The sequence below is a fragment of the Odocoileus virginianus genome, chromosome 7 (genome assembly GCF_023699985.2).
Source record: "Odocoileus virginianus isolate 20LAN1187 ecotype Illinois chromosome 7, Ovbor_1.2, whole genome shotgun sequence".
NCBI classification, from domain to species: domain Eukaryota; kingdom Metazoa; phylum Chordata; class Mammalia; order Artiodactyla; family Cervidae; genus Odocoileus; species Odocoileus virginianus.
Genome location: NC_069680.1, coordinates 33,316,833 through 33,344,695, shown reverse-complemented (window position 1 = coordinate 33,344,695; position 27,863 = coordinate 33,316,833). Strand labels below are relative to the sequence as shown.

At 61.3% G+C, this 27,863-nt stretch overlaps 2 protein-coding genes across 3 annotated transcripts; one reads left to right on the top strand and one right to left on the bottom strand.

Moving 5' to 3' along the window:
* Nucleotides 1–896: 896 nt before the first annotated feature.
* Nucleotides 897–4,333, bottom strand: ZNF511 (zinc finger protein 511). The gene is made up of 6 exons (XM_070470536.1): nt 4,126–4,333; nt 3,864–3,937; nt 3,371–3,572; nt 3,102–3,226; nt 1,848–1,982; nt 897–1,209 (listed from the first exon to the last, which is right to left on the bottom strand). The coding sequence occupies exons 1-6, from the start codon at nt 4,276–4,278 to the stop codon at nt 1,131–1,133; spliced, it is 768 nt and encodes a 255-aa protein (XP_070326637.1). The 5' UTR covers nt 4,279–4,333; the 3' UTR covers nt 897–1,130.
* Nucleotides 4,330–25,977, top strand: TUBGCP2 (tubulin gamma complex component 2). 2 transcript variants are annotated; one of them, XM_020880022.2, is made up of 18 exons: nt 4,330–4,433; nt 6,876–7,057; nt 9,942–10,037; nt 10,644–10,820; nt 11,628–11,787; nt 14,646–14,853; nt 15,037–15,236; nt 15,528–15,717; nt 15,896–16,041; nt 17,409–17,589; nt 19,196–19,376; nt 20,972–21,144; nt 21,292–21,420; nt 21,630–21,750; nt 22,213–22,356; nt 22,512–22,640; nt 23,288–23,451; nt 25,732–25,977. In XM_020880022.2, the coding sequence occupies exons 2-18, from the start codon at nt 6,908–6,910 to the stop codon at nt 25,865–25,867; spliced, it is 2,685 nt and encodes an 894-aa protein (XP_020735681.1). In that variant the 5' UTR covers nt 4,330–4,433; nt 6,876–6,907; the 3' UTR covers nt 25,868–25,977. The 2 variants fall into 2 exon arrangements, with proteins under 2 accessions (XP_020735681.1, XP_020735680.1); XM_020880021.2 differs by having other exon boundaries at nt 9,909–10,037.
* The last annotated feature ends 1,886 nt before the right edge of the window (nt 25,978–27,863 follow it).

Sequence of the window (27,863 nt, the reverse complement as noted above, 5' to 3'; positions counted from 1 at the left end):
GAGAATGTACAGTAAGTTCAATATGTTTAAGAAGAATGAGTTGAAGAGAAGATTAACAAAAGCTACAAAAGTCCAGCAAGTTAGAAAAACAACACAGCGCTTAAAAGAACTGAGAATCATAACTCTGGAAATTAAACACTGTAAATGAGTTCAACAACACATCTGCTAGCAGCTGATAAGGAAATCAGTGAACTGAAAAATGGATCTTGAGCAATTACCCAGAATGTAGCAAAGACAGATAAGGGACAGGAGACAGGGAAGGGCTGTTAGAAGGCGGAGCGAGGGCGTCTGATGCATTTTCTGGGGCTTTAGGAGGAGCAGGAACAGAGAATGGGGCAGAGGTGCCAACTGAAGAGAGAAAAGCCCAGGTTCAGAACACCCTCCGTGGAGCAGGCAGGGTGATGAGCGCCTTTGCCGGAAGCACCAGCGGAGCCACGGCAAAGCACGGAGGAGACGAGCCACCCTCGGGCTGAGGAGTGAGCACAGCGCTGCCGGGGCCGCAGGGCTCCGCGGGGCGCAGAGGGGCCAGACCAGCACCCGCTGACCGGGCCAGGCCCCAGGCCCAAGCGCCCAGCGAGAAGGGCCAAACGGGCCCCTGAAGGGACGGGCCCCAGAGGACAGCCAGCCGGTGGGTCCCCGGTCCCAGGCTCAGCGGGGCAGGCCTGCACCGCCAAACCGGGGCCAAACCGGCCACCTGCCCGGCCACGTCCCTCTGGCTCCACAGGCCTTGCAGCCCCGCCCAAGGCCGAAGTCTCCCCCGAGCGCAGGCACGAGGGCCGCGGGCATCCCCCCAAAATTAGGAAGAGCCCCCGGGGACCTGTCAGCCCATCGCCCCCTCTGAGAAGTGGCCACTGAGGACGAAATCCTCACTGTCACCCAGCACAGAAGGACAACCGTTTACTTCACGTGAATGAAGACCCTTTACTCCACACGTCTCAAACTATTCACAGCACTGAAGGAAAACCATTTACCCCACGTGTCTCCGAAGGGCATTGTGAGGGGTGCTGGCTGCTCTCTGCACTCCAGTCACCCACAAGGGATCCCTTCCCGGATCCCATGCATCCCCCACGGCCTCGGTCAGCTGGCTATTCACGGCCTGGGACAAGCAGGGCAACGGGCGGGCTCCGCCGTCACAGGCGCTTGCTTTTCTTCTTGGTGCTTTTAAATCCTCGAGAGGCACCCTGCCCGAAACAGATGGTCGATGGTATCCTGAAACAGAAAAACGTCCACACAAAACTGCTATGGTTTTGCCCACAGATGGCACAATGCAGCAGCAGTCTCCTGGGGCCTGACTCATGCTCCGAATGCTCCCTCCTCCCCAGCGGACCTCAGGGCGGCCACGGGCTCTTCAGGTGGGAGCTCCGCTCGGGCACGCTCCGCCCCCTGTGCCCGCCCCCCGTGGAGCCTGAGCCTCCCACCTCCCCAGCTCACTCAGGCCAAAGTGACTACACCCGCGGGCAGGCTGCGGAGGGCCTCCAGGTCCTCCCAGACGGGGTAGGCTTGTTGGTTGTTTTTTCCATTTCTCCAACATTGACCCCCAAATTAGACTTGAAATCAAATTAACCCAACAAAAACACCATTAACACTAGAAAGACAGGCGGTAGGTTGTACCCCGGGCAGTCACATCCTGCATCTTTCCATCCCCGCCCAGGCCACGGTCAGAGGAGGCTGTGCTCCCAGGGCCCCAGGTCACCGAGGGCAGCAGGGTGGTCAGCCTTTTCATCTCCCCCTGAAGCCAACACTCCAACCCAGTGCGGCTTCTCTCAGTGGGGACGCTCAGAGTCAAACCCAGAATTCTCCAGAAGCACAAGTTCAGAACCTGGTTCAGAAAGAGGGCAGGTACTGACCTGTGGCCGTAGACCCGCCTCTCTCTTGGAGGTCCTGGGTGGGCCTCTGCGTGCTCAGAGCAGACTTCCATGGCCTCTCCTTCCGAGGGTGCCTGGTCCTCCCCCACGGCTTCTGTCGACACCTGCGAGGCTGGGCTGAGGAAGACAGGCTGCGGGCTCTCCCAGGGTCAGCTCCTGCAGCCCCACCTTCCCTCGGGAGTGAACGCGCAAAGCTATTTTGGCTGTTTTGTCAGAGTAATTCCAGTCTGTTTATGGCTGTTTTGTTAGGGTAATTCCAGGCTACTGGACTTCCAGGACAAATAGAGGTAACTTAATGTGACATACACCACGTTTTATGAATTTAGGTACAACAGTCACACTTCATCTTTTAAAATACTACCTTTATGATGTCATGTGGTAAATGACTATCAACAATACCAAGTGTCTTTCCATAATAACTGAGAAATTCACTAAAGCCAGCCATACAATACTGAGCTTCTCCTCCTTAACACCACTGTCTCAATCCAGCACTGCATGATTTTTTTCTCCTTAAAATGATTCCTTGGAAAGGAAGCAGTTACCTCATACTCAAAGTCTTAGAAAAATCTCCCATATTGAAGTGGGTTCTCCTGATTATTCTACTTTGAACAGCAAAGTCCTATCTGGGGACAACAATTTAGTCTGAAATGATTTCAATCAGGGCAATCTTTAGATGGTTACAAAGCTTTCCCTGAGAAGGTCAGTTAATGAAAAAGCAAAGAAAACACGAACTTAAAGGCAGTTCCCAGATGCACTTTCCACAGTGCATTCTGAACAATATTACACAGCTCTGTCGTCAAGCTTGTAAATGTACTGATAGGACAAATGAAAAGCCAAAGGACTCCATGTGTGGGAAACGGCTCACGGGCTGGGACAAACCCCCGTGGGGCCCATGTGAGGACGGAGGAGAGGTGATGGGGCAGCGGAGGCAAAGCGTGAGCGCAGAGGGACGCCCAGCAGACCCTGTGACGGCACCCCGGTCACCGCCCACACAGACCCAGGAAGGCAGCTTCCCCCCTTCTTGTCCTCCTTGCAGACAGAATGGCCACGTACAAAACCACCTCCACCTGCTCAATCCCTCTCGGCTTAGTAACTCCTGACTCACAGGGTTAACCCACAACTAAACGTGACGTTAAGTGACAGGAGTGCTGCACGAGGGCGTCCACACCCTCTGAGTCTGCACACTCTCAGGCCTGCTGAGCTCAGGAGGCGGCTTCCTCGGACACCACCACATACCCTCTGCCCTTCCTCGGTTTATCAAAGCGGAAGTCTGCAGGGTAGAGGTGATGCACCACCAGGTGCTCCTTGCGGTCTCTGCTGCTCCTGAACTTCTCCGTGCAGCCCTCCACCAGGCACTGGTACTACAACAGAAAGTGTCACCACCCTGACGCTGGGACCACTGCCTCACCCAGTCGGGACCCCAGCCTCTAGCACCATGAGGCACACGGCTCGGGGACAAGCCCTGTGATGACTGCCCTTGGCCTCAGTGGGTGAGCATCACTCACCATGTCCTGCCGCTCGGCCAGGATCTGGAACAGTGAGTCGTGCCACTCCAGGATGTGTGTGTCCAGCAGGTGACCAGAGGGGAAGGCCCGCTTACAGTAGGAGCAGACGTTTCCGTGCAGAGTGTGGTAGTGGTGCTCATAGTCCTCCAGGGCGTCAAACACCTGGCAGCAGCCAGCCACCTGACAGGTGAACTCAGGCACCCTGGCAGAAAAACGCCTGGTGGGAATGCAATTCCTCGGAGGACAGGACGTCAAGCTCTCTGTCACCACTCCCCTTAAGTGGCTGCGGATAAAGTTGATAAAGCTTCGGATTTTCTCTTGCAAGCTCAAGCCCTGCCTTCATTACAAATACATCTTCACGGACAAGCAAGGTGGTGGCGAGGCCAGCCATGCTGGCTTCGTTGGTGGTCCAGGGCAGACACCAGGGAGGGGTGAGCAGAGGGAGGGGTGAGGAGAGGGCAAGAAGGGCCCTGAGTTGGGTCACAGAACTCACCTGGGCCTCTCTGGCTCCGCAGCCACCTGCGTAATCACATCCTGGAGGTAGAGGTGCCTCTGCACGTCCCCGTCCTGCAGAAGACAGCTCTGCGGGCTCACCTCGGCCCGCTTGGGGCCCTGCCCACCCGGGTCGGGGCCCCGCCCCTAGGGCCCCGGCCCCTCCCCTAGGACCCGGGCCCCGCCCCGAGTCCTGGCCCCGCCCACCTGGGATCCGCTCCGCCCCAACCCGCAACCGCCTTTTCTTTCGTCGGTTCACGAACCTCGAAGAACTCGTGCTCCCGCGGGAAGCGCACCTGGCGCGCCGCGAAGCGGAAGGGCGCGTTCCCGGCCAGGGGGTCCCGCTGCACGGGCAGCGGCGCGGCCTCCCCAGCGGCTCCCGCCAGGCGGGCGTGCAGCGCGGGCGGCAGCTGCATCGCCCTGCGCGCCGGTGGCAGCACGGCCTCCCGGCCACCGTCCGCAAGCCGACCGGGGCGGGACCGGACGTGACGTCAAGCGGCACGTCCGCCGCCGCCGCGGGCGGCGCCGCGGGCTTGGCGGGCTCCGGTTCGGGCTCCGGCGCGCGGCTGTGGTGAGTCGGCCTGGGGGCGACTCTCCCGCGGGTGGCTCGGGTCCCTTTCCCGGCCCCGAGCACTGCAGGCTCCTTCCAGCCCTTGTCGCCGTCGCGCTTGCCCACCGCCTCGCGTCCCGCCGAAGGGCTGCTGCGGCCTCCGCTCCGGCCTTGGCCCCAGAACACAGCCCGAGTGGTCTCCGGGAGATGCACGGTCCGCTGTGTCGCTCTGCTCTGCAGAGCCCTCGGCGCCCGGCAGCTCAGTCTCTGTCACCGGGGTCTGTGGGTCCGTTGGCGGCGGCCAACAGGGAGAAGCACTCGGGAGCGTCAGCAAGATGACCTAGGTGCTCTTAGAGTTGTGTTGAGCGGGGCGCTGCCGCACTGTGGAGGGGGGGGGGTTTCGGTTGGTGTTTGGCCCCCCGGCCTCTTGCCCAGGGAGTATCAGGAGCACCCTTCTAGCGAGGCCACAGCCAGAAGTCCTCCCAGGGTGGTGCTGCCCGCCGGTGAGAGCAGCAGAGCTCGCGGGAACTGTTCCTAAAGCCAGGCTCCTGGGAGTCTCAGTACTTGTGATGTGGAACGTCTGCTCTGTTTCTCCCACAGGTGTGAGGTTTCACGAAGGTAGTTTTTACATAAACGTTTGCTTACATGAGCTTTTTTCACAACAGCCCCGTCCACCCGCTTGAGTCTCTTCCTGGTGGCAAATGCAGTGACCTTGCCATCTATGTGTCCAAAGTGATCCTCAGGCTCGCTCTTATGGGACACCCCCAGTCCTAGGGAACCTCTTAGAATGTGGGTAAAAAAAGCTCTTGGAATTGAAGAGGCCCCGGGAGAGCTCTGTGCTGTCTTTTCTGGTTTGCTTGTCATTTCCAGTGCCTCCTTCCTGCCTTCTGTGACTGGTTACAAGGTAACCGTGGTTTAGGGTGCTGGCTCTGATTCATGGCCAGTTTTCCATTTCTCAGGTAACAGCCATTTCCAGTGATTGGCCATGTGCAGCAGCAGCAGTGTTCATTTCTGTTCTTTTGATAGCGACAGTGCAGGCTCTTAGGTGCCATATTAAATCTCCACAACAGCTTCATGAGTAGGACCTAGTACTCACCCCCTTTCGGAAGAAGCTTACAGAGGACAGGCTTTTTGTCCAGGGTCCTACAGCCTGGAAGCCCCAAGTCAGGGTTCAGCCTCAGCCCCATGACCGTGGTCCTGTGAGCACCTCCTGATGTGAAAAGTACATGTGCTGGTGACTTACATGCCTGCTCACCCTTGCTGTTGGCTTTCTTGTCTGGAGATACTCTGCTTCTGGCCAGTGTTGGATGTCTCTGTCCGATGACTGATGTTCGTGTACTGGGAACTTGTTTTCTGTCACTTGGAGTTAGAGTCTCTCTCTGTGTGGTTACAAATCAACATTCACACTGTGGGTATGTGTGCTGAGGCTCCCCCAGCTGATGTTTCTCTCATAGCTTGTCTTCACTGGAGCTATTGACACAGTGGTTCTGATCTTAGGGTCATGGAGTCTTTGAGGATCTGTTGAAAGACCTCCTCATAAAAATCAGAAATGACCTTGTCTGTAATTTCCAAGAGTCTCCTGTGGTTCATGATCCCAAATTATGAACCCTGCGTAGGTATGTCCAAACGTTTATGTGAAGCACGTAAAGCCTGCTCGTGTTTGTCTTTTGAATCTAGTTGTCTGTCGTTGTCTTAGTGTTAATGATAATGGCTAACTGGACCGGTCATCAGTGGGAGAACAGAAGTCCTCATGCAGGCCACCACTGTCTGCTTGGCGGGATCTCACTTACAGTTTTGACCCTGGAAGGCTATATATCCAGTGAGAAGACGTTCGGATATCTGCTTGACAGGTGGAACTGAACGGGAAGCCCACCCAGCTACAGTGCATGGTGGACATGACACCTGGCCTGGGCGAGCAGAGGCAGCACCTTGGTTCCCAGAGCGGTGGCCGGGGCCTTGCGGCGGGAGCCGGGGTGGGAAGTGGCTTAGGCCTGTGCAGGGCTCCCTGTGTGATCAGGACCCCTGAAGGGCAGGGGTCGCTGTGTCTGCGCAGCTGGGGCTAGAAGGTGTTGGCCGCCAGCCGAGGGAGCAGCTCCCAGAGGAAGGAGGCCCAGGTCTTCAGGCCGAATCTGCTGTCTGTGCGTGTGCCAGCCCCCAGCGGAGGAGCAGCCTGGACGCTGGCCGCAGCTGCTGAGGCTCTGAGTCAGGGCTCCGATTCCCCCAGAGCTGCCCACTGAGACAGCCCCCACCAGCAGGGGGCGGAAGAGCCTCCTCAGGAAGGGGCCCCACGGACTGGTCAGCGCAGGCTGTGGTGGGGCCTGCCTGGGGAGCCTGTGGGCCAGCCAGGCTAGCCCATGTGACAGTTTGGCATCTCAAGAGGTGACATTAGCCTAATTTGATTGCTTTAAGCTTTTTTTATTTATAGGGATTTGTTTTTATAAATGGCTTGTCTCTTACCTTTAGGGGACACGTTGTAATGTCTCAGAGCCAAAATCATGAGTGAATTTCGGATTCACCATGATGTCAATGAACTGCTCAGCCTCCTGCGGGTGCATGGGGGAGATGGAGCCGAGGTCTACATTGATCTGTTGCAGAAGAACAGGACCCCGTATGTCACAACCACAGTGTCTGCACACAGCGCCAAGGTGAGTGCCGCCCCAGGGCTGCGTGGGCGAGGTGGTCCTGCCCCCAGGGCTGTGTGGGCGAGGTGGTCCCGTCCCCCAGGGCTGTGTGGGCGAGGTGGTCCCGTCCCCCAGGGCTGTGTGGGCGAGGTGGTCCCGCCCCCAGGGCTGTGTGGGCTGAGGTGGTCCCGCCCCCAGGGCTGTGTGGGCTGAGGTGGTCCCGCCCCCAGGGCTGTGTGGGCGAGGTGGTCCTGCCCCCAGGGCTGTGTGGGCTGAGGGTGGTCCTGCCCCCAGGGCTGTGTGGACTGAGGTGGTCCTGCCCCCAGGGCTGTGTGGACTGAGGTGGTCCTGCCCCCAGGGCTGTGTGGGCCAGGTGGTCCTGCCCCCAGGGCTGTGTGGACGAGGTGGTCCTGCCCCCAGGGCTGTGTGGACTGAGGTGGTCCTGCCCCCAGGGCTGTGTGGACTGAGGTGGTCCTGCCCCCAGGGCTGTGTGGGCGAGGTGGTCCTGCCCCCCAGGGCTGTGTGGGCGAGGTGGTCCTGCCCCCCAGGGCTGTGTGGACGAGGTGGTCCTGCCCCCAGGGCTGTGTGGGCGAGGTGGTCCTGCCCCCAGGGCTGTGTGGACTGAGGTGGTCCTGCCCCCAGGGCTGTGTGGGCCAGGTGGTCCTGCCCCCAGGGCTGTGTGGACGAGGTGGTCCTGCCCCCAGGGCTGTGTGGACTGAGGTGGTCCTGCCCCCAGGGCTGTGTGGACTGAGGTGGTCCTGCCCCCAGGGCTGTGTGGGCCAGGTGGTCCCGCCCCCAGGGCTGTGTGGACGAGGTGGTCCCGTCCCCAGGGCTGTGTGGACGAGGTGGTCCCGTCCCCCAGGGCTGTGTAGGCTGAGGTGGTCCCGTCCCCCACTGCTGTGTGGGCCGAGGTGGTCCCGTCCCCCAGGGCTGTGTGGGCGAGGTGGTCCCGTCCCCCAGGGCTGTGTGGGCTAGGTGGTCCTGCCCCCAGGGCTGTGTGGACTGAGGTGGTCCTGCCCCCAGGGCTGTGTGGACTGAGGTGGTCCTGCCCCCAGGGCTGTGTGGGCCAGGTGGTCCCGCCCCCAGGGCTGTGTGGACGAGGTGGTCCCGTCCCCAGGGCTGTGTGGATGAGGTGGTCCCGTCCCCCAGGGCTGTGTAGGCCGAGGTGGTCCCGTCCCCCACTGCTGTGTAGGCCGAGGTGGTCCCGTCCCCCAGGGCTGTGTGGGCTAGGTGGTCCCGCCCCCAGGGCTGTGTGGGCTGAGGTGGTCCCGCCCCCAGGGCTGTGTGGGCTGAGGTGGTCCCGCCCCCAGGGCTGTGTGGGCTGAGGTGGTCCCGCCCCCAGGGCTGTGTGGGCGAGGTGGTCCCGCCCCCAGGGCTGTGTGGGCTGAGGTGGTCCCGCCCCCAGGGCTGTGTGGGCTGAGGTGGTCCCGCCCCCAGGGCTGTGTGGGCTGAGGTGGTCCCGCCCCCAGGGCTGTGTGGGCTGAGGTGGTCCCGCCCCCCAGGGCTGTGTGGGCTGAGGTGGTCCCGCCCCCAGGGCTGTGTGGGCTGAGCTGGTCCTGCCCCCAGGGCTGTGTGGGCGAGGTGGTCCCGCCCCCAGGGCTGTGTGGGCTGAGGTGGTCCCGCCCCCAGGGCTGTGTGGGCTGAGCTGGTCCTGCCCCCAGGGCTGTGTGGGCTGAGGTGGTCCCGCCCCCAGGGCTGTGTGGGCTGAGGTGGTCCCGCCCCCAGGGCTGTGTGGGCTGAGGTGGTCCCGCCCCCAGGGCTGTGTGGGGCAGGTGGTCCCTGCCCCCAGGGCTGTGTGGGCGAGGTGGTCCCGCCCCCAGGGCTGTGTGGGCGAGGTGGTCCCGCCCCCAGGGCTGTGTGGACGAGGTGGTCCCGCCCCCAGGGCTGTGTGGGGCAGAGTTTACCGTCCTCACTGGGTGGCCGCAGCGGTGCCGTCTGATGTTGGATGCTCTCTGTGGACCGAGTCTCTGCCCAGCTCTGCTCCAGTGGCTCTTCAGCCGCCCCCCCCCCGCCGGGTGCACTGATGAGAGAGTGAAGGCTTGGGGAGCGCTGCACCGGCAGCCTGACCTCCGTCTGGAGGCCCACATGGTCCTGGTTTCTGTTCACATCATGGCACAGATTCTCTTCTGGGTGGAAAAGCAAGCTCCCAGCTTTAGCCATGTTGAAATCCTTATAAAGTAGATTTTTAAAAATTTGATTAATGTGCAATTTAAAATCATAGATTTTCTGTAAAAGACAATTTTGAAGTCTATCTTAAAAACACTGTTGGAACTTTCCTGGTGGTCCAGTGGCTAAGACTCTGCACTCCCAGTGCGAGGAGTTCAATCCCTGCTCAGGGAACTAGGCCCCACATGCCACAACTAAAGATTCCGCCTGTCTCAGCTAAGACTGAGCAGCCAAGTAAGTAAATATGAATATTTAAAACAAAACATCATGAGAGTTCATTTATTTTGACAGCCTAATGATGGTACAAGGATAACTCAGAAAACCTACTGAGTAGAATAGAATTTGAAAACACACAGTTGCATCTACTTTATTATAAAGGAGGGGCATACTGATCAGTGAGAACACATAACTCCTGAACCTGTGGGTAGTGATGAATTCCAGAGGGAATAAAATTAAATGTGAAGAATGAATGCATTAACTACTAACAAAAACATGTGGTTGTAAGTTGCTTAGGAAGGATAAAGTGAGGGACCCACAGAGGAGATGATGGCAAGTCTGACAAATTGTTTCTTAGTTTTATTTCAGAGATGGATGAATATTTCATCTCCTTAACTTCATTCTAGGTTTTTTTGCGGGGGAGGTTAGTTATTTCACAGCCTTGTAAAGTTCCTGGTTATGGTCTCTAAATCACTCCAAATATGCTTTTGAGGTTAAAATAGCAGAATTTTCTCGTACTCCTGAGGACTTTCTGAAGAAATACGATGAACTGAAATCTAAGAACACGAGGAACCTGGACCCCCTGGTGTACCTGCTCTCGAAGCTCACAGAGGACAGGGAGGTGCGTGCCGGGCAGGGGCGGAGCCTGTCTGAGTCTGAGGGCTGGGTGGACGGATGTCCTGCCTGGCCCGTGTTCTCTCCTGTTCCCTGGTGGTGGCCCCTTGCTGACCGTCAGCCTCAGGCCCGCGGTACTGAGATAACTCGTGCACCTGAGCGGAAGTGGCTCCTGATGGTGATAAGCACGAGGAGTGTTCCCGGTGACCTATGGGGCTGAGGGACTGTGTCCTCTTAAATCGAGTGTGTGTCAGTCGTGCACTGAGACGTGCACGTGGAGAGTGTGAGCTGTGGCCCCCGGGTGTGCGGGGCTGCTCAGTGCTCCCTCTCGAGTCACAAGGCCCAGGGTCTGTTCAGGGGACCTGGTGGCCCCACGCCGGGACCCTTGAAGGGATGTGGTCTCGCACAGCAGGGGAGGCCGGCCACGTGCGGAGAACAGGCCGAGCTACGGGAAACGGGTGTGGGGTCCTGGCAGCTCATGGCGCGCAGCCTGAGGAGACCAGGCTGCAGCTGCAGGACCTGCAGGCCGAGCTGCGGGAGTGCGGCGGGGCGGCCGTGCCCGGCGGGGGTGCCCCTGTGCGGCCAGCGTGATGCTGGGGCCCCGTGCTTTCAGACCCTGCAGTACCTGCAGCAGAACGCCAAGGAGAGAGCTGAGCTCGCGGCCAGCGCTGCAGCCAGCAGCGCCGCCAGCTTCGGTGCCCCCGCCACGGCCTCCAAGATCTCCATGCAGGAGCTTGAGGAGCTGAGGAAGCAGCTGGGGAGCGTGGCCACAGGCCCCACGTGGCAGCAGGTGAGCAGGGGGCCACGGTGTTGGCGTGTGGAGACTCGCCTGGGGGTACCGGCTCTGGGATGGGGTCCTGGGCCCCGGGCGAGAGGTTCTGGTCAGCCCTGGGGGCGGGGGGCGCCTGCTGCCCCTTGCACTGTAGGCTCGGCCAGCATGGACCCCGGCTCTGTCTCCCTCGGGCACGTGGGCAGCTGGTTTGAGGTGATGCTCTATCTCCCTCTCTTCTTGCTCCTCTGACTCTGTCTCCGGCCCTGGTCGGCTGTCTGGGTGTCTCCCCCTATCTTGTTTCTGGGCCTTCGAGCCCCTCAGAGCCACACCCTGAGGTCTGAGCCGCAGGTCCATGCGGGTTGGGCACGTTCTGTGTCCAGCACCTTGTGGCTCCTCACAGCTCTGCCCGCGCCTCAGTCCCCTCCCCCCCGGTGCTTTTAGAAGCGGGGCACTCTCGGGGACCACGTCTCCCTGCTTCAGCCCAGGGGGCCCAGGTGTGGGCACGCCTTCTCCGGCCCAGCTCTCACTGGGCACTTTGCGTAGTGGCAGCTCGGGTCCACACCGGGGACCAGGGGAAGCTGTGAGGGTGCGCTGAGGGGCCTGGGGGCCTGTGTGCTGGACGGGCTTCTGCTTTACCTTGGGCCCTGCTGCCTTGGCCCTGGCCCCCTTGCCGTGATGGGCCTGGACGTGTGTTTTGCTTCCATGTGTGTTTGCTCCTCACACGTGCTCAGGGATGTGTCTGTTCATATGGTAGGTGTGTTAACTTTTAAGTGTTTCTACTGAAGGTGTGTGTTTTCTTTCTGTCTTTAAAAACCCCGCCACCAGTCTCTGGAACTCACGAGAAAGATGCTTCGAGACAAGCAGAACAAAAAAAACTCAGGGCAGCGCCTCCCAGTCTTCCCTTCGTGGGTGTACGAGAGGCCCACGCTGCTCGGGGACTTCCTGGCCGGCTCGGGCTCGAGCACAGACGTGGCCGTGCCCATCGGTAGGCGGAGCACAGCTGGGACGGCGGGGCCTCGCCGGGGCGGGGCGGCCGAGCTCCTCGGAGGTGCTGGGCGGCCGAGCCGGGACAGGGCGGCCGAGCTCCTCGGAGGCGCTGGGCGGCCGAGCTCCTCGGAGGCGCTGGGCGGTGGTGTCGCGCTGCCCTCGGCCACGCGGCAGCACGCGGTGCCCGCTGGCCTCCACATCCTCCCCCCACCGGTGGGTGGGGACGTGCCAGTGGCTGGGCTGGCTTGTGTCCGCCTCTCAAGAGCGTGTGTGTCTGGGGGCTCGGGCAGACTTGGGGGTGGCGGGATCACCAGGGTCCTCCTTCCCGACAGTGAGTCACGTCCCTGCAGGTTCTGCCACCGGGACGACGGCCTCGGCCACGAGCGCTGTGGGACATTGGGGCATGCGGGTGTCTGTGCCCCTCCCCCATGTCTTATGACCTGCTGGGGGCAGAGAGCTGTGTCTTAGCCTCCTGCTCACAGTGTACAGGGGAGACGGGCAGGAGGCACGGCCGTGTTCACAGGTGCTAGAGGAGACTGCCCTGCAGCAGTCTCGTGTGGCGGGACTCATGGAGCCGGGTCCCCGGGGCCACATCCAAGGGTGAGAAGCGGGGTGGGGAGCTCTGATGCTGCAGCCTAGGGCCCTGCCTCCTGGGGCAGCTGGCTGGGGCGTCTGCACGTTCAACACGATCCAAAGAGGTTTTGTAGGAAAACCCCTGAGGGAGCCTGTTCCCTGAGGTTGTGAACTCTGAGTGTTGGTTTGAACATTTGGATCAGTTAGAAGATGCAGTAGGTTCCAGGCCCGCGTGAGGCTCTGCTCGGAACCTTCTGGGGAGGCTTTGCCGGGTTGAGGGGGAAAGGGTGTGGCTCTGCGGAGGAGAGGCGGCCAGGCACTGGTTCCTCGGGCGGGGCGGGCTCATGGGGTTTGATGTGGCAGGTTTTCTGTGTAGTGGGGTTGCTGTGCTGCCTGCCGGTAGGGGTGAGCTGTGCCTGAGGGGGGCCCCTGAGGCCACCTCGTGTGACGCTGTTTCAGGGAGGACTTGGCCAGGACAGGTGGCCTGGCCCGTTTTCCTCCAGCAGCCACACTGCATGGGCACTGGTGGCGAGATCGGCATCTGTCACATGGGCCCTGTGTCACCTTTCTGGCCTCCGTCACGCCCTGGCCTGGCACTGCAGGCCTCGGTGCCATCCGCGCCAAGATGCCTGTGATCATCGCGGTCATCCTTGGCCCTCCCTGCTGTCCCCCGACACAGCTTCTCCCGGGGGGCCCTGCCTCCTCGCCTGGCGTGCAGCAGCCCTGCTGGGTGTCCCCCACCAGCCGCGGGGTGCCCCCCACAGTCATCTTGCCATCCGAGTCCCTTCCTACAGCCGAGGCATGCCCCCCACCCACGACTAGGCTGTCCTTCCTCACGCCAGCCTCCAGCTCCATCTGCTTGTCTGGGCCATCCTGCCCATGGCTGGGTGGCATAGACTCGTGTCTTCACAATTCCTGGCCTGTTTCCGAGGCCGTGGGCACTGACGTCATGTGCTTTCTGCTGGGTCCCCGAGCCTCGGGGTCAGGCCCTGCAGACACAGCCAGCTTCCGGGAGTCTGAGCAGCACATGGCTCTGTTCTCGCCCCTCCCCGGCCCCCACCCCAGCTTTGGGGCCTCAGGTGGAGCTCCCAGCTGTCAAGTTTTGCCTTTTTGGGGGACCCCGTCTGTAAGGAGGGATCTGCTCTGCCCCATGTGGCCCAGCGCTCTGTCTGACATCCCTCTCCTGATTTCCTCATTCGCGATGGGCTCCAGCTTCTCTGGAGTCTCCTCCTGGCCACGTGGTGACGGTGGCGCCCATCTTTGTCCCTCCCACAGCACAGCCTGGTCTCGGCCTTCTGCTGAGTGACCCAGCCTCACCAGGTTGTGAGCATTGTGAGCACAACACGTGTCGGAAGCGCTTTGTCACTTTGAAGATGAAGCGATCATGTGTGTGTGAGAGCCACCTGCTTTAAGGCTCTGACAGTCCGCTCCAGGCTCGCCGGTGGCCCTGCCTGTCGGGTGGGCAGCGCCTCTGCTGGCGGCGGTTTCGGACTCTCAGCCTTGGGTCCCCTGATGGGATCGGTTAACCCAGGCGGTCACCTAGGTTTTTACGTCCACAGTGCTGGGGGACGTCACAGAGGATCGGTTAGCCCAGGCGGTCCCCTAGGTTTTTACGCCCACAGTACTGGGGGACATCACAGAGGATCAGTTAACCCAGGCGGTCACCTAGGTTTTTACACCCACAGTGCTGGGGGACGTGACAGAGGATCGGTTAGCCCAGGCGGTCACCTAGGTTTTTACGTCCACAGTGCTGGGGGACGTGACAGAGGACCGGTTAACCCAGGCGGTCACCTTGGTTTTTACGTCCACAGTGCTGGGGGACGTCACAGAGGATCAGTTAACCCAGGCGGTCACCTAGGTTTTTACACCCACAGTGCTGGGGGACGTCACAGAGGATCGGTTAACCCAGGCGGTCACCTAGGTTTTTACGTCCACAGTGCTGGGGGACGTCACAGAGGATCGGTTAACCCAGGCGGTCACCTAGGTTTTTACACCCACAGTGCTGGGGGACGTCACAGAGGATCGGTTAACCCAGGCGGTCACCTTGGTTTTTACGTCCACAGTGCTGGGGGACGTCACAGAGGATCGGTTAACCCAGGCGGTCACCTTGGTTTTTACGTCCACAGTGCTGGGGGACGTCACAGAGGATCGGTTAACCCAGGCGGTCACCTAGGTTTTTACGCCCACAGTGCTGGGGGATGTCACAGAGAGAGAGGTGGGGGGGAGAGGGAGGCCAGTGGACTGGGGCTCTGAGGCGAGGCCTGCTGGCATCTGCGCCCGCAGGCACGCTGCCCCTGGCCTCCCAGGAAGCGGCTGTCGTGGAGGACCTGCTGTACGTGCTGGTGGGTGTGGACGGCAGGTACATCACAGCCCAGCCCCTCACAGGGAGGCAGAGCCGTACCTTCCTCGTGGACCCCAACCTGGACCTGTCCATCCGAGAGCTGGTGAGCAGGATCCTCCCAGTGGCCGCCAGCTACTCCACCGTGACCAGGTAGGTGCCTGGCTCACCGCAGTGACTGGAAAGCACACGCAGAGCCCTACTGGGGAAAGGTCGGCCTCCCTGCTGGGCTGGGAGACATGGAGGAGCGAGGGAGGTGGTGTCCACAGGCCCTTGGGCCGTCCCTCCTGAGATGCAGCTCTCAGCTGCTCGGGCTCAGGGCCACCTTCCTCTCAGGTTCATCGAGGAGAAATCCTCCTTCGAGTACGGGCAGGTGAACCACGCCTTGGCCGCCGCCATGAGAACCCTGCTCAAGGAGTACCTGATCCTGGTCACGCAGCTGGAGCAGCTGCAGAGGCAGGGCCTGCTGTCCCTGCAGAAGCTCTGGTTCTACATCCAGCCAGCCATGCGCACCGTGGACATCCTGGCATCCCTAGGTGCGAGGGCCTGGCGGGCGGGACCCCCTGGGTGCAAGGGCCTGGCGGGAGGGACCCCCTGGGTCAAGGTGCTTGTCTTCTGATTTTTTCAAGAGGTCAGAGGCCGTATAGCTTTGTGTTTTACGAATTTGCGAGAGGAAGACTCTGGGAGTTTCCAGAAACCCCAGCTTCATAGTTTCAATTTATCCCAGAAAGAGGACCTGTCCCCTGAGAAGGTGGGAGATGAGCTGAGGGCTCTCGCCCAGCGTGGCCAGGGGCCCTCGGCACTGAGCGCCGTCCTCTCCCTGGCAGCCACCTCGGTGGATAAAGGCGAGTGTGTGGGGGGAGCGACCCTGAGCCTCCTGCATGACCGGAGCTTCAGCTACACAGGCGACAGCCAGGCGCAGGAGCTGTGTCTGTACCTCACGACGGCCGCCAGCGTGCCCTACTTCGAGATCCTGGAGAAGTGGATCTACAGGGGCATCATTGATGACCCGTACAGGTGGGGCGACGGGCCATGTGATGGGGAGTAGCGTCCCGTCCAGCTCTGTGGACCCCCACCCTCTGCACCCCTGGGAGTGAGCACCCTGCCCGAGGGGTCTTGGCTGCATGTGCAGGTGCGGGGGGCTGCGGGGACTCCCGTGCGGGGTGAGCCCTGTGTCAGGCACCCTGCCTTGCAGCGAGTTCATGGTGGAGGAACACGAGCTGCGCAAGGAGAAGATCCAGGAGGACTACAACGACAAGTACTGGGACCAGCGCTACACTGTGGTACAGAGACACATCCCGTCCTTCCTGCAGAAGATGGCGGGCAAGGTGCTGAGCACAGGTGAGCACGGGTGGGTGCGCCCCCCCACCGCTGGGCTCCCCAGGCCCGTGGTCTCTGAAGGAAACCACTTTGTGTCTTCAGTGCTTCTGACCCCAGGCGCGTGGGTTCCCACACAACAGGCAATTCTTAGCGCTTCTGACCCCCGGCACGTGGATTTCCACACAACAGCGAGTTCTCAGCGCCCCTGTGGACACCAGCCAGGGGACCACCCCATTGAACTCGGCTCTGATACTTAACCGCCGGGTCAATGTGGGCCCCAGGGATCAGGGCTCCCTCGAGACCTGCTCCAGCAGATGTCCGTCATGAGTGTCAGGTCCCCAGGCCACTGCACGTCTGTCCAGTGTGGCCACCAATCAGTGTCCTGGGCTCTTCGCCAGGTTTGATATTTGCTATGACGGCCCCCAGACTTGGGGAAACTTTACTTAGCAGATACGCTGGTCTGTTAAAAAGGATGTTATAACGGATACAGACAGCCTGATGAGGAGGTCTGTGGGGCAGGTCTGGAGGGTCCCAAACATGGGAGTGTCTGTCCCTGAGGAGCTGGGGGCCACCAGGCCCCTCCCTCCTGGCAGGTGGACGTGCTCACCAGCCCAGAAGCTCTCCATGCCCCATCCTGTAGGGGGTTCACGTAGGTTCCAGGACAGGGCACGACTGGTCCTCTCGTGGCCGTTGGTCCCTAACTGGACCTCCAGCCCCTCCCCTCCCCAGGTATCGGAGGCCGGGCTGAGGGCCTCACTGTCCTGCCATGTGGTTGGTCCCTCCGGCCGCCGACCTGCTCCCTGAAGGTCCGCAGGAACGGCCCAGAGTCCCCTCGTGGGTGTGAAGTCAAGTGGGGCGAGAGGGTTCCAGGTGCTCGGTGCTGGGACCGGGAGCAGGACCAGACGCGCGTGTCCTGTTTCTCCTGGCTTCACAGGCCAGCGGAGGAAGAGCAGTAAAGGGCCCAGGCCTTGCTGGGCCGGCGGTGCTTTCAGTCACCACCTTGTGGGTCAGGAACCTGGTGTAGAGACACGTGTGTTACGAGCTACCTGGAGACAGGCTCTAGCCAGGGCCCCGATGTTGGTTCTGAGAGCTGGGCTGGGGGCAGGGCTGGGAAGCGGTGGAGGGTCTGGCTCTCTGGAGTGATTCTCGTGTCCTCGATGAGGTAAGTCTGGGGTAAGGAGTCGCAGGAAGTCGCGGCGCTCGGTGGGTGACAGCTGTACTGTGCTGCTCTGCTCTGGGCGCGGGGGCTGGTTTCTGGGACCGTTCTCTCCCAGTGGTTCTGTTCCCGACCTCTGGCCACCGTCGGGTCTGCGGCCTCTTGGGTTCAGGCCTGCTAGTTGTCGCTTGTGTGGCAAAAGGTGCAGTGTGCTTTTCTCCATCCCTTTCAGGAAAATACCTGAATGTGGTCAGAGAGTGTGGTCATGACGTCACTTGTCCAGCAGCCAAAGAGGTCATCTACACGCTGAAGGAGCGGGCGTACGTGGAGCAAATTGAGAAGGCCTTCAGCTATGCCAGCAAGGTGCTGCTGGGCTTCCTCATGGAGGAGAAGGAGCTCGTGGCTCACCTGAGGTGCGCGGCTTCCTTCTGGGGGAGAAGGGACTCGCGACCCATCTGAGGTGCGCGACTTCCTCATGGGGACAAGCAGCTTGTGGCTCATCTGAGGTGCCGCTGGGCTTCCTCCTGGGGGAGAAGGGGCTCACGGCCCATCTGAGGTGCACGGCTTCCTTATGGGGGAGAAGCAGCTCGTGGCCCATCTGAGGTACGCGGCTTCCTCCTGCGGAGAAGGGGCTTGCAGCCCACCTGAGTTGCTTCCTCATGGGGGAGAAGGAGCTCATGGCCCATCTGAGGTGCGTGGCTTCCTTATGGGGGAGAAGCAGCTCGCGGCCCATCTGAGGTACGCGGCTTCCTCATGGGGAGGAGCTTGTGGCTCACCTGAGGTGCTGCTGGACTTCCTCCTGGGGGAGGAGGGGCTCGCGGCCCATCTGAGGTGTGTGGCTTCCTCATGGAGAGAAGCAGCTCGCGGCCCATCTGAGGTGCTGCTGGGCTTCCTCCTGGGGGAGAAGCAGCTCGCGGCCCATCTGAGGTGCTGCTGGGCTTCCTCCTGGGGGAGAAGCAGCTCGCGGCCCATCTGAGGTGCTGCTGGGCTTCCTCCTGGGGGAGAAGCAGCTCGCGGCCCACCTGAGATGCATGGCTTCCTCTTGGGGGAGAAGGGGCTCGCGGTCTGTCTGAGGTGTGTGGCTTCCTAATGGGGGAGAATGAGCTCACGGCCTACCCGAGGTGTGTGGCTTCCTCATGGGGAGAAGGAGCTTGTGGCCCATCTGAGGTGTGCGGCTTCCTCATAGAGAAGGAGCTCACGGCCCATCTGAGGTGCGTGGCTTCCTCATGGAGAAGGAGCTCACGGCCCATCTGAGGTGTTGGCTTTCTCATGGAGAAGGAGCTCTCTGCCCATCTGAGGTGTGTGGCTTTCTCATGGGGAGAAGGAGCTTGTGGCCTGTCTGAGGTGTGTGGCTTCCTCCTGGGGGAGAAGGAGCTCACGGCCCATCTGAGATACACGGCTTCCTCGTGGGGGGAAGGGGCTTGCGGCCCATCTGAAGTGCACGGCTCCCTCATGGGGAGAAGGAGCTTGTGGCCTGTCTGAGGTGTGTGGCTTCCTCATGGGGAGAAGCAGCTCACGGCCCATCTGAGATACACGGCTTCCTCGTGGGGGGAAGGGGCTTGCGGCCCATCTGAAGTGCACGGCTCCCTCATGGGGAGAAGTGGCTCGTGGCCCACCTGAGGCGTGCGAGCTCGATGGCCCGCACGCGTCAGGGGCTGGCTCGGCTCACGTGACGCTGGGCCTTGGCCGGCTGGGGACCCACGAGGTCCTCCCACCTGACGTCTCAGCGACGCACCCCCCAGACACATCTGCCGTGTCCTCGCGACTGCGGCGGCTCCCTGCCCTCCAGGGGCCTGTCTGCAGCCCCCTCGTGCCCTCTGGCAGCTTCTCCTGCACAGCCTGGCGCAGTAGGCCTGTGCCCCCCATTCCTTTGCGCTCATTGTGAGCCGGCCTCTGACTCGCGTGTGAGTGTGTTTCTTGGTGGGGGCGCTCACGTCCTCCCTGCCCCACCCAGCCCCTCGTGACCTGGCACCCACCGTGGGGAGCACTGGGTGAGTCTGGGCTCTCCCCCGCCCGCAGGTCCATCAAGCGCTACTTCCTCATGGACCAGGGCGACTTCTTCGTGCACTTCATGGACCTCACAGAGGAGGAGCTGAAGAAGCCGGTGGACGACATCACGCCCACCCGCCTGGAGGCGCTGTTGGAGCTGGCCCTGCGCATGAGCACCGCCAACACCGACCCCTTCAAAGACGACCTCAAGGTGGGCCTTGGCGAGCGCTGCTCGTGCGGGGGCAGCGTTCCTAGGAGCCCCCTGGGCTGTCGATCCTCTGACTGTCCATGGGCCTCTGCATCCGCTCTGGGCAGGGACACTGGCTTTCGTCTTCGGTAGCGTCTCTGGCCTCATGTGGAGCTGGATGGGTGCTTGTTTCCGTTTTCTGGAAGTTTCAGGGGGGCTGATGCTAATTCTTCCTGGAAGCTTCTTGTATTGTGAGGGTTTAGTTGTTACCTCCGTCTCCTCCACAGTTAAGGTCTGTTCCAATTTTCTGTTTCTTCTTGAGTCTGTTTTGGTACTTTATGTGCACCTAGGAATTTGTGTAGGAGTTAGTTCTCATAATCCTGTTTATTTTTGTGAGGTTGACAGTGTCCCCACTTTGATTTCTCTTTTTAATAATTTGTGTCTTTTTTTTCTTAGTTAAATATAGCTAAAAACTTGTCAATTTCACTAATCTTTCCGAGAGCTAACTTGGTTTCATCTCTTGTCTCCTTGTGTTTTATTTATTCCTGCTCTAATCTTTACTGTCTTTCTCTTCCTGCTGATTTGGGTTTAGTTTGTTGTTATTTAGTTTCCTGAGTTGTGGAGTGAGGCTGTTGACTCGAGGCTCTTCTTTTGACAGGCGTCTGTGGCTCTGGATTTCCCACAGCTCTGCTTTGGTGGTGTTGGCTGTTGTGTCTCCATTTCCATTCGTGTGACGGTGTTTTTAAATTTCTCTTGTGATTTCTTCCTTGACCTGTTTGTTTTTAGGAGCGTGTTTCATTTTCTCTGCTTCTGTTTTCTGGTTTTAGCATGTTGATTTCTGACGTCACCCTGCTGTCGTCTGAGGGCATGGTGGGATTCCTGTTTTGTCAGCCTCATTGGGTCTTTGTGGCTTCACCTGTGGTCTGTCGTGGGGCGTGTTCTGGGTGCGTTTAGTGTCTGGGCCGTGCCCTGCGGGGTCAGTCAGCCCACTGTGTGCCCCGTCCCTGGCCTGCCTGGCTGTCTGCATTGTGGATAGCGGGCTGTCGGGTCTCCCCTCAGAGTGGGGCTGCAGCCCAGGTGGGAGGCAGCACAGCTGTTCCAGGGCTGTTTCTGCAGGAGATGTGTGTGCTCACCTGAAATTCCTGCTTGCTTCTTCCCTCTCTTTCTTGTCCGTCATTCTCTGTCCTCTCAGCCTTCTTACCAGTTACCATCCCGCCATCCCTGGCACGTGGGAGGCCCTCGTGTGTGTGGCAGAGGTGGGGGGCTGCACTCCCTGCCTAGGCGGCCATGCCCACCTCAGCACACCCTCCCCCCGCTGGGCCTGTGCGCATGGGGCTGGGTGGTAACTCACCATTCGGGGCTTCTCCCTTGCCCTTGTTTCTCATCGATACCCTCAGGGGTGTTTGTAAAGTAATTTCTCTGTACTCTTTTTTCTGCTTTATTGGGAAGTAGTTTAGTTTTTTAATTAGTTTGTCAGTGGATGTCTGGTGCATTAAGCCATCTCCCAGACTTAGAATCTGTGTCTGGAGGTGCTTCTTTGGCTCTGGACTCAAGTTTTCCAGTCATGATGCAGGGGTGGGTGTGGTCAGGATATGATGCTTTCTGTCTGTTTCCCCAAGATTGACCTGATGCCTCACGACCTCATCACCCAGCTGCTGCGGGTCCTGGCCATTGAGACCAAGCAGGAGAAAGCTATGGTCCACGCCGACCCCACCGAGCTCACACTCAGCGGCCTGGAGGCCTTCTCCTTCGACTATGTGGTCAAGTGGCCCCTGTCTCTGATCATTAACAGGTGAGGTCGGGCTCTCATGCCTGCTCGTGCCCCTGGGGGTTACTGGCTGCCTGGGTCGTGCTCTGTCCCATGAGCCTCACGTGGGGTGTCTGGTGCAGCAGCAGCTCCCAGGCACCCGTTGGAGCCCACCTTGTCCTGTATTCACAGGAAAGCCCTGACACGCTACCAGATGCTCTTCAGACACATGTTCTACTGCAAGCATGTGGAGCGGCAGCTCTGCAGTGTCTGGATCAGTAACAAGACCGCCAAGCAGCACTCCCTGCACTCTGCCAAGTGGTGCGTGCCGGCGCCCGGGGTGGGGCAGGCCCTATGCACACTCAGCACAGACCCGCGGCACGCGCCTGCAGCCTCCGCTGCCCCGTGTTTGTGCTGTATGCACGCGAGACAGACCCCCGGCCCCTTCAGGGCGTGGAGCAGGTGGCGTGGGTGCAGCAGGAGGCCCGGGCACTTGGGACGCCCCATGCTGACGCCTTCACCTCACGCAGGTTTGCGGGTGCTTTCACCCTGCGACAGCGGATGCTCAATTTCGTGCAAAACATCCAGTACTACATGATGTTTGAGGTGATGGAGCCGACCTGGCATGTCCTAGAGAAAAACCTGAGATCTGTGAGTTCAGTCCCGCTGGCCACATGCCTTGCGGGGGTTCTGCAGAGCGGGGTCAGGGGTCAGGGAGGCAGGACCCGGACCCCACAGCTCCCAGGAGGGGAGGCAGGGCTCCCAGGACGCACAGCCTGGGCTCAGGCTGCTGGAGGAGCACGTCCTTCCCTCAGAGCCTCGGCGCTGGCACCCCGTCCAGGGCCCTGGGGCCCTTCAGCCAAGAAGGTCATGTCACCAAACTTCACGACCAAAAGTACAGCGATCAGTGTTTTCTGCTTGTTTTCTGTCTTTTAAAACCAAAATCTTAGACCTTGTGGGGCACATTAAATGTGTTCTTTTAGCAACATTTTAAAGGTTTTCCCTAAAAGGCCCCAGGGTTGTTTAAAAGAGGAGCAGAGCAGCACACGTAGCAGCCCCGTGGGGACGTGGTGCCATCCCCTCGGGCGCCCCCCATCGGTGCCTCCCACGCAGGCCTCCAACATCGATGATGTGCTGGGGCACCACACCAGCTTCCTGGACAGCTGCCTGAAGGACTGCATGCTGACCAACCCCGAGCTCCTGCGCGTCTTCTCCAAGCTCATGTCTGTGTGCGTCATGTTCACCAACTGCATGCAGGTGCCGCCGGGACTTGGCGTACGGTGGGCGTGGGGCGGGGGCGGGCGTGGGGCGGGAGCCACGATCCGAGTCTGCAGCCCATCCTGGCCGCACAGGGGCTGCGTTTCCTCGCGGAGGTTGGTCGTGGCTGATGAGCATTCTTCCCGATCCCCAAGAGATTCACGCAGAGCATGAAACTGGACAGCGAGCTGGGCCGCCTGACACTGGAGCATGGCACGATGCAGGGGCCTCCAACGGAGGCCGAGCGGGCCGAGGAGCGCGCCCGCAAGGAGCTCGCCCGCAAGGTGGGTGGTGCCGAGTGGCCGTCCCCGAGGCCCTCCTTTCTCACCTCGGAGTTGACACAGTGTTCGGGTCACGGCGCTTAGAAACCAGCTTGCTACATCCTTCCGTTCCTGTCTTCCTTTGATTGATAAAAAGACTATCTTTAAATTACATTCCAAACACAAGCCATGGAAAATCTCCATTCCCAGCTTCCCAGGGCAGGGCCGTGTCATCCAAGGTTGTGTGGTTAGGCCGGGCCGTGGGGAGATCCCACAGGCCTGCGGCCCGGTGGGCACAGAGCTTGGGCCCTGTGGCCCTTGAGCAGAGTCTGTCTAGTTGGCAGAGTTGGGCACCTGACCAGGTGCAGGTGTGTGTCCTATGGGGTGGGGTGGGGTAAGGTGACCCAGGTGGGCACTTCCAGGTTGCCCACTTGCCGAGGGGCAGCTTGAAAATCTGAGCTCCCTGAGGAAGCCCCGCGGTCCACGTCCTGGCTCCTGGCTCCCTGTGCTGGGGACGCAGGGCCACCTGCCCGGATGCACCTAGGTCCTCCCCCTCAGGAATTTGTACAATGCCCTAACTTTTTACCTTTTATTGGTGACTTTCTAAGATGCGTTCTTCTGTTTAAAAGGAGGAGTGGGGTTTCAGCTGTTTTGGGCGCCGTGTCTTGCAGTGCCTGGCTGAGCATGTGGATGCGCCACAGCTGGCCTCCAGCTTCGAGGCCACCATCAATAAATTTGATAAGAATTTCTCAGCCCACCTGCTCGACCTCCTGGCCCGGCTGAGCGTCTACAGCACCAGCGACTGCGAGCACGGCATGGCCAGTGTCATCTCCAGGTGGGCCCCCGCCCCGCTGAGCCCTTGCACTGCCCTGCGCCCCCCGCCCCAGAGCTGCTGTGACCGAGGCCACGTTCTTGGCCTCCGTGTGCTGCTGCTGATCCCCGTCACCTGCTGAAGGAAGGCCATCTGGGTGTTCACACGTGTGTGCGCGTCTGTGTGTGTGCACATCCATTAGGGTGTGTTCGCGTGAGTGCTCACATGGGCACATGTGGGCCAGCACGCATGAGGCTGCTGCGTCAGCACCTCCCCCAGCCCAGTTGGTCTGTGTTCCGAGGGCCAGGCTAGGGTCAGCTGCACTGGCAACTGCGCCCTGAGCCAGGACCAGACAAGGACCACCCTGTCCCCAGACAGGCAGTGAGGAGGTGCTGGGAGCACAGGCAGGGCCAGGGTGGTGCCCTCCCACCTGCCATGGTGGGCATGTGAGGCTGGCCACGCCTCCAGGGCCATGACGGTGCTCCCCTGGGGTGTGCTGCCTGTGACCCCAAAAGCAGTGAGTAGCAGGCGTGATGGCAGCAGGAGTGTGGAATCCGGGGGGCGCCCATAGGCCAAGCAGTGGAGGTGGGGAGACTGTGGAGGACAGCATGGGGCCCGAGGCCCAGGCAGTGGTGGGGCCCGTGGGGAGGATGGAGCATGGGCCTGAGGCCCAGGCAGCGGGGAGGACCATGGGGTGGATGGAGCATGGGTCCGAGGCCCAGGCAGTGGGGAGGACTGGGGAGGATGGAGCATGGGGCCCGAGGCCCAGGCAGTGGGGAGGACTGGGGAGGATGGAGCATGGGTCCGAGGCCCAGGCAGTGGGGAGGACTGGGGAGGATGGAGCATGGGGCCCGAGGCCCAGGCAGTGGGGAGGACTGGGGAGGATGGAGCATGGGTCCGAGGCCCAGGCAGTGGGGAGGACCATGGGGCGGTTGGAGCATGGGGCCCGAGGCCCAGGCAGTGGGGAGGACTGGGGAGGATGGAGCACGGGGCCCGAGGCCCAGGCAGTGGGGAGGACTGGGGAGGATGGAGCACGGGGCCCGAGGCCCAGGCAGTGGGGAGGACTGGGGCGGATGGAGCACGGGGCCCGAGGCCCAGGCAGTGGGGAGGACTGGGGCGGATGGAGCATGGGGCCCGAGGCCCAGGCAGTGGGGAGGACCATGGGGTGGATGGAGCATGGGTCCGAGGCCCAGGCAGTGGGGAGGACTGGGGAGGATGGAGCATGGGGCCCGAGGCCCAGGCAGTGGGGAGGACCATGGGGTGGATGGAGCATGGGTCCGAGGCCCAGGCAGTGGGGAAGACTGGGGCGGATGGAGCACGGGGCCCAAGGCCCAGGCAGTGGGGAGGACCATGGGGTGGATGGAGCATGGGTCCGAGGCCCAGGCAGTGGGGAGGACCATGGGGTGGATGGAGCATGGGCCTGAGGCCCAGGCAGTGGGGAGGATGGAGCACGGGGCCCGAGGCCCAGGCAGTGGGGAGGACTGGGGCGGATGGAGCATGGGGCCCGAGGCCCAGGCAGTGGGGAGGACCATGGGGTGGATGGAGCATGGGTCCGAGGCCCAGGCAGTGGGGAGGACTGGGGAGGATGGAGCATGGGTCCAAGGCCCAGGCAGTGGGGAGGACTGGGGAGGATGGAGCACGGGGCCCGAGGCCCAGGCAGTGGGGAGGACCATGGGGCGGATGGAGCATGGGGCCCGAGGCCCAGGCAGTGGGGAGGACCATGGGGCGGATGGAGCATGGGGCCCGAGGCCCAGGCAGTGGGGAGGACCATGGGGCGGTTGGAGCATGGGGCCCAAGGCCCAGGCAGCGGGGAGGACTGGGGAGGATGGAGCACGGGGCCCGAGGCCCAGGCAGTGGGGGCCCGTGGGCCAAGCAGCGGGGTCTGCGGCTCTGGGCCGGCAGTTTCCGCTCCTCAGAGGGACGTGGTGGGCCCGTTCATGTGGGGTTCCGTGAGTGAGGTCTGGGGAGGAGGGGCAGTCCTTGATCTAGAAGCTCCTGTTGGGTGGCCTCCGGTTCAGCCAGACGCTGGGACTGCTCTGTTCTGCCTGAGGGCCCTGATGTCCTGGGACCCAGTGTTCTGAGAGCTGCAGGGCCCCGGGGCAGGAGACACTCGTCTCCCCTTTGACCTGGGTGTTTTCTTGTGTCTTCAAGCTTTGCCATCACTGGTGCTGGAGCAGGTGGCGCCTGTGTGGGTGTGTGTGCACGTGTGCTGGTGACTCGCGTGCCCTGGGCCTCGCGTGGGCGGTAAGGGGGTCGCCAGGGTGACTGAGGCCTCCCTAGGGACCCTGCCCACTTCCCCCACAGGCTGGACTTCAATGGCTTCTACACGGAGCGGCTGGAGCGCCTGTCTGCAGAGAGGAGCCAGAAGGTGGCAGCCCCCGTGCCCAGCCCGCGGGGGCCCCCCGCTCCCGCGCCCAGAGTGGCTGTCCCCGCACAGTGACGCTGCTCACCTGTCCCGGCTGAGCCTCGGTGGGTGTGCTGAGGCCTCGCCAGGTGTCTCTGGGATGTGTGTGCCGTGTGTTCTGTCCAAACATAAAGTTGACACACCTGTACGTGTCTCGTCTCCTTCTTGGGCTCACACTCTCTGCAGAGCACCGGCTGGTCTGGGCAGGCACGGGGCAGGGCAGGCGTGGTCTCTGCCGTCCTCTCCCAGATCGAGCAGACTCACTTGGAAGGATTTTTTGCCTTCAGATAAGGCAAAGTGAAAACACATGGCCTTAGAACAATTTTAGGATGGTCACTGAGGTGCTGGGCACGGGCGAGATCCAGGTGTGGTGTCCACACTGGTCCTTCAGGCTGGGGTTGGCTCTGGACAGCAGGGGGCAGCATAGCTCCTGGTCTGCAGCGGGAGCCGCCTGGGTGCGGGTGAGTCACCAGCCCGAAGCCAAGAGGGTGCAAGAGCTGCCTGGGGCTGCCGCCTGAGGGGAGGCCCCGCCCGGCCGGGCATCCTGGGTGTGTCTGGTGGTGAGCATCTTCCTGCTGCCCTGCCCCCCGTCCCCCCACAAAGCTGCCCCTTCCTGCAGAATTCCGTGTGTCTCATTTTCAAAATCCAGTTCTGACCACTTGTTTCAGAGGATGGGTGCCCGGGTTCCCCAGGGATGGGGGTGGGGGCGGTACTCAGCCCGGCGCTCTCTGAACAGGGGGCTGGACAAGCCAAGGCGGCTTCCTCTTCTGAGCTGTGTCGTGTGTAGGCGTGACCTGGAGCAAGGAGGTTTATCTGCCAGTCCCCGTGGGGCTTCTGCAGCACAGGGTCTGCCCGAGGGCACCTGCTGGCCTCCCACCTGGCCCCGAGGCCCTCATCCCTGTCCTGGGCTCTCCTGAGACACCTCTGGGGCACATGGGGCCGGGGACACCGGTGGGCTTGGTGGGCGGGGCCGTCGAGGGGGCGGGGCTTCCCCTGTTGCTGAACCGCCTGTTGTGCTCTGGGCCGCTCGCTGGGGGGCCGTGTAGTACCAGCAGCTGGTGTTTTTGCCCAAATAGGGTCAGGCTGCCTTTGAACTTCTGCTATCAGGTAACACGCAATACCAAGGAAGAGAAGTAAAATTGCCAGATGATTCGGGCGTTTCACACGCGTCGTTTTTATGATGTGAGCTCAGGGACAGAAGCCACCTCTGCCCCCACGCTGTCACCTGCGCCCAGGACTCTCCAAAGTGTGTGTGAGCCCGTCCCACCTTGTATTCCTTTTCCTGCCATTCACTTCGGGGGGAAGTGATGGCCTGGTGAACTTTGACCTCTGTTCTGGAACCACTCGCACCACACCATCTCACCTGAGGCCTTGACAAGACCCGATGTCTGACCATGTCAGGGAGAGCCCGTCCAGAAGGAGACGTGGGTGCCGTGGACGGCTCGGCTGCAGGAAGCCTGGGTCCCTGGGTACGAGGCCAAAGGGGGGCAGCCCCGCCCTGCAGGACAGGGGAGGGCAGGACTGGCAGAAACCAGGGGAGCCGCCTGCGGGCAGGCTGCCTCCAGCCACCATGCAGGGCACTGGCACCGCGGTCCACTACTGGGCCGCCCACCGGGCAGGCAGCCTCGCATGCACCCTCCATAGTGCAGGGTCTGTGCCCTGAGTGAAGCAGCTGCCCCTGGGTGCGCCCCGTGCCAGGCTCCCTGGTGAGGCCTCAGGGCCTGGGCGCAGGGCTGCCCAGGGGGCCGCTGGGGCTTCCTGTTCCCAGGAAGCTGGAGGGAATGCCCTCCCAAGAGACCCCCCCCCCCCACGCACACACACACAGCCCTTCCCAGTCAGTTACTTCCACCATCCCAGCAGGCACCTGGCAGTCCCGGCCTGTCCCTCACGCGCCTGGGGGACGCAGCGTTGCAGGGTGACTCGTGTTAGTCCGACCACCTGACCCAGGTTAATTCTGCTCACATTTAGGAAACTTCCCAGTGCTGAGCACTGGCTATGGTCGCTGACGGGAACCCAGGGGACTACAGGGAGA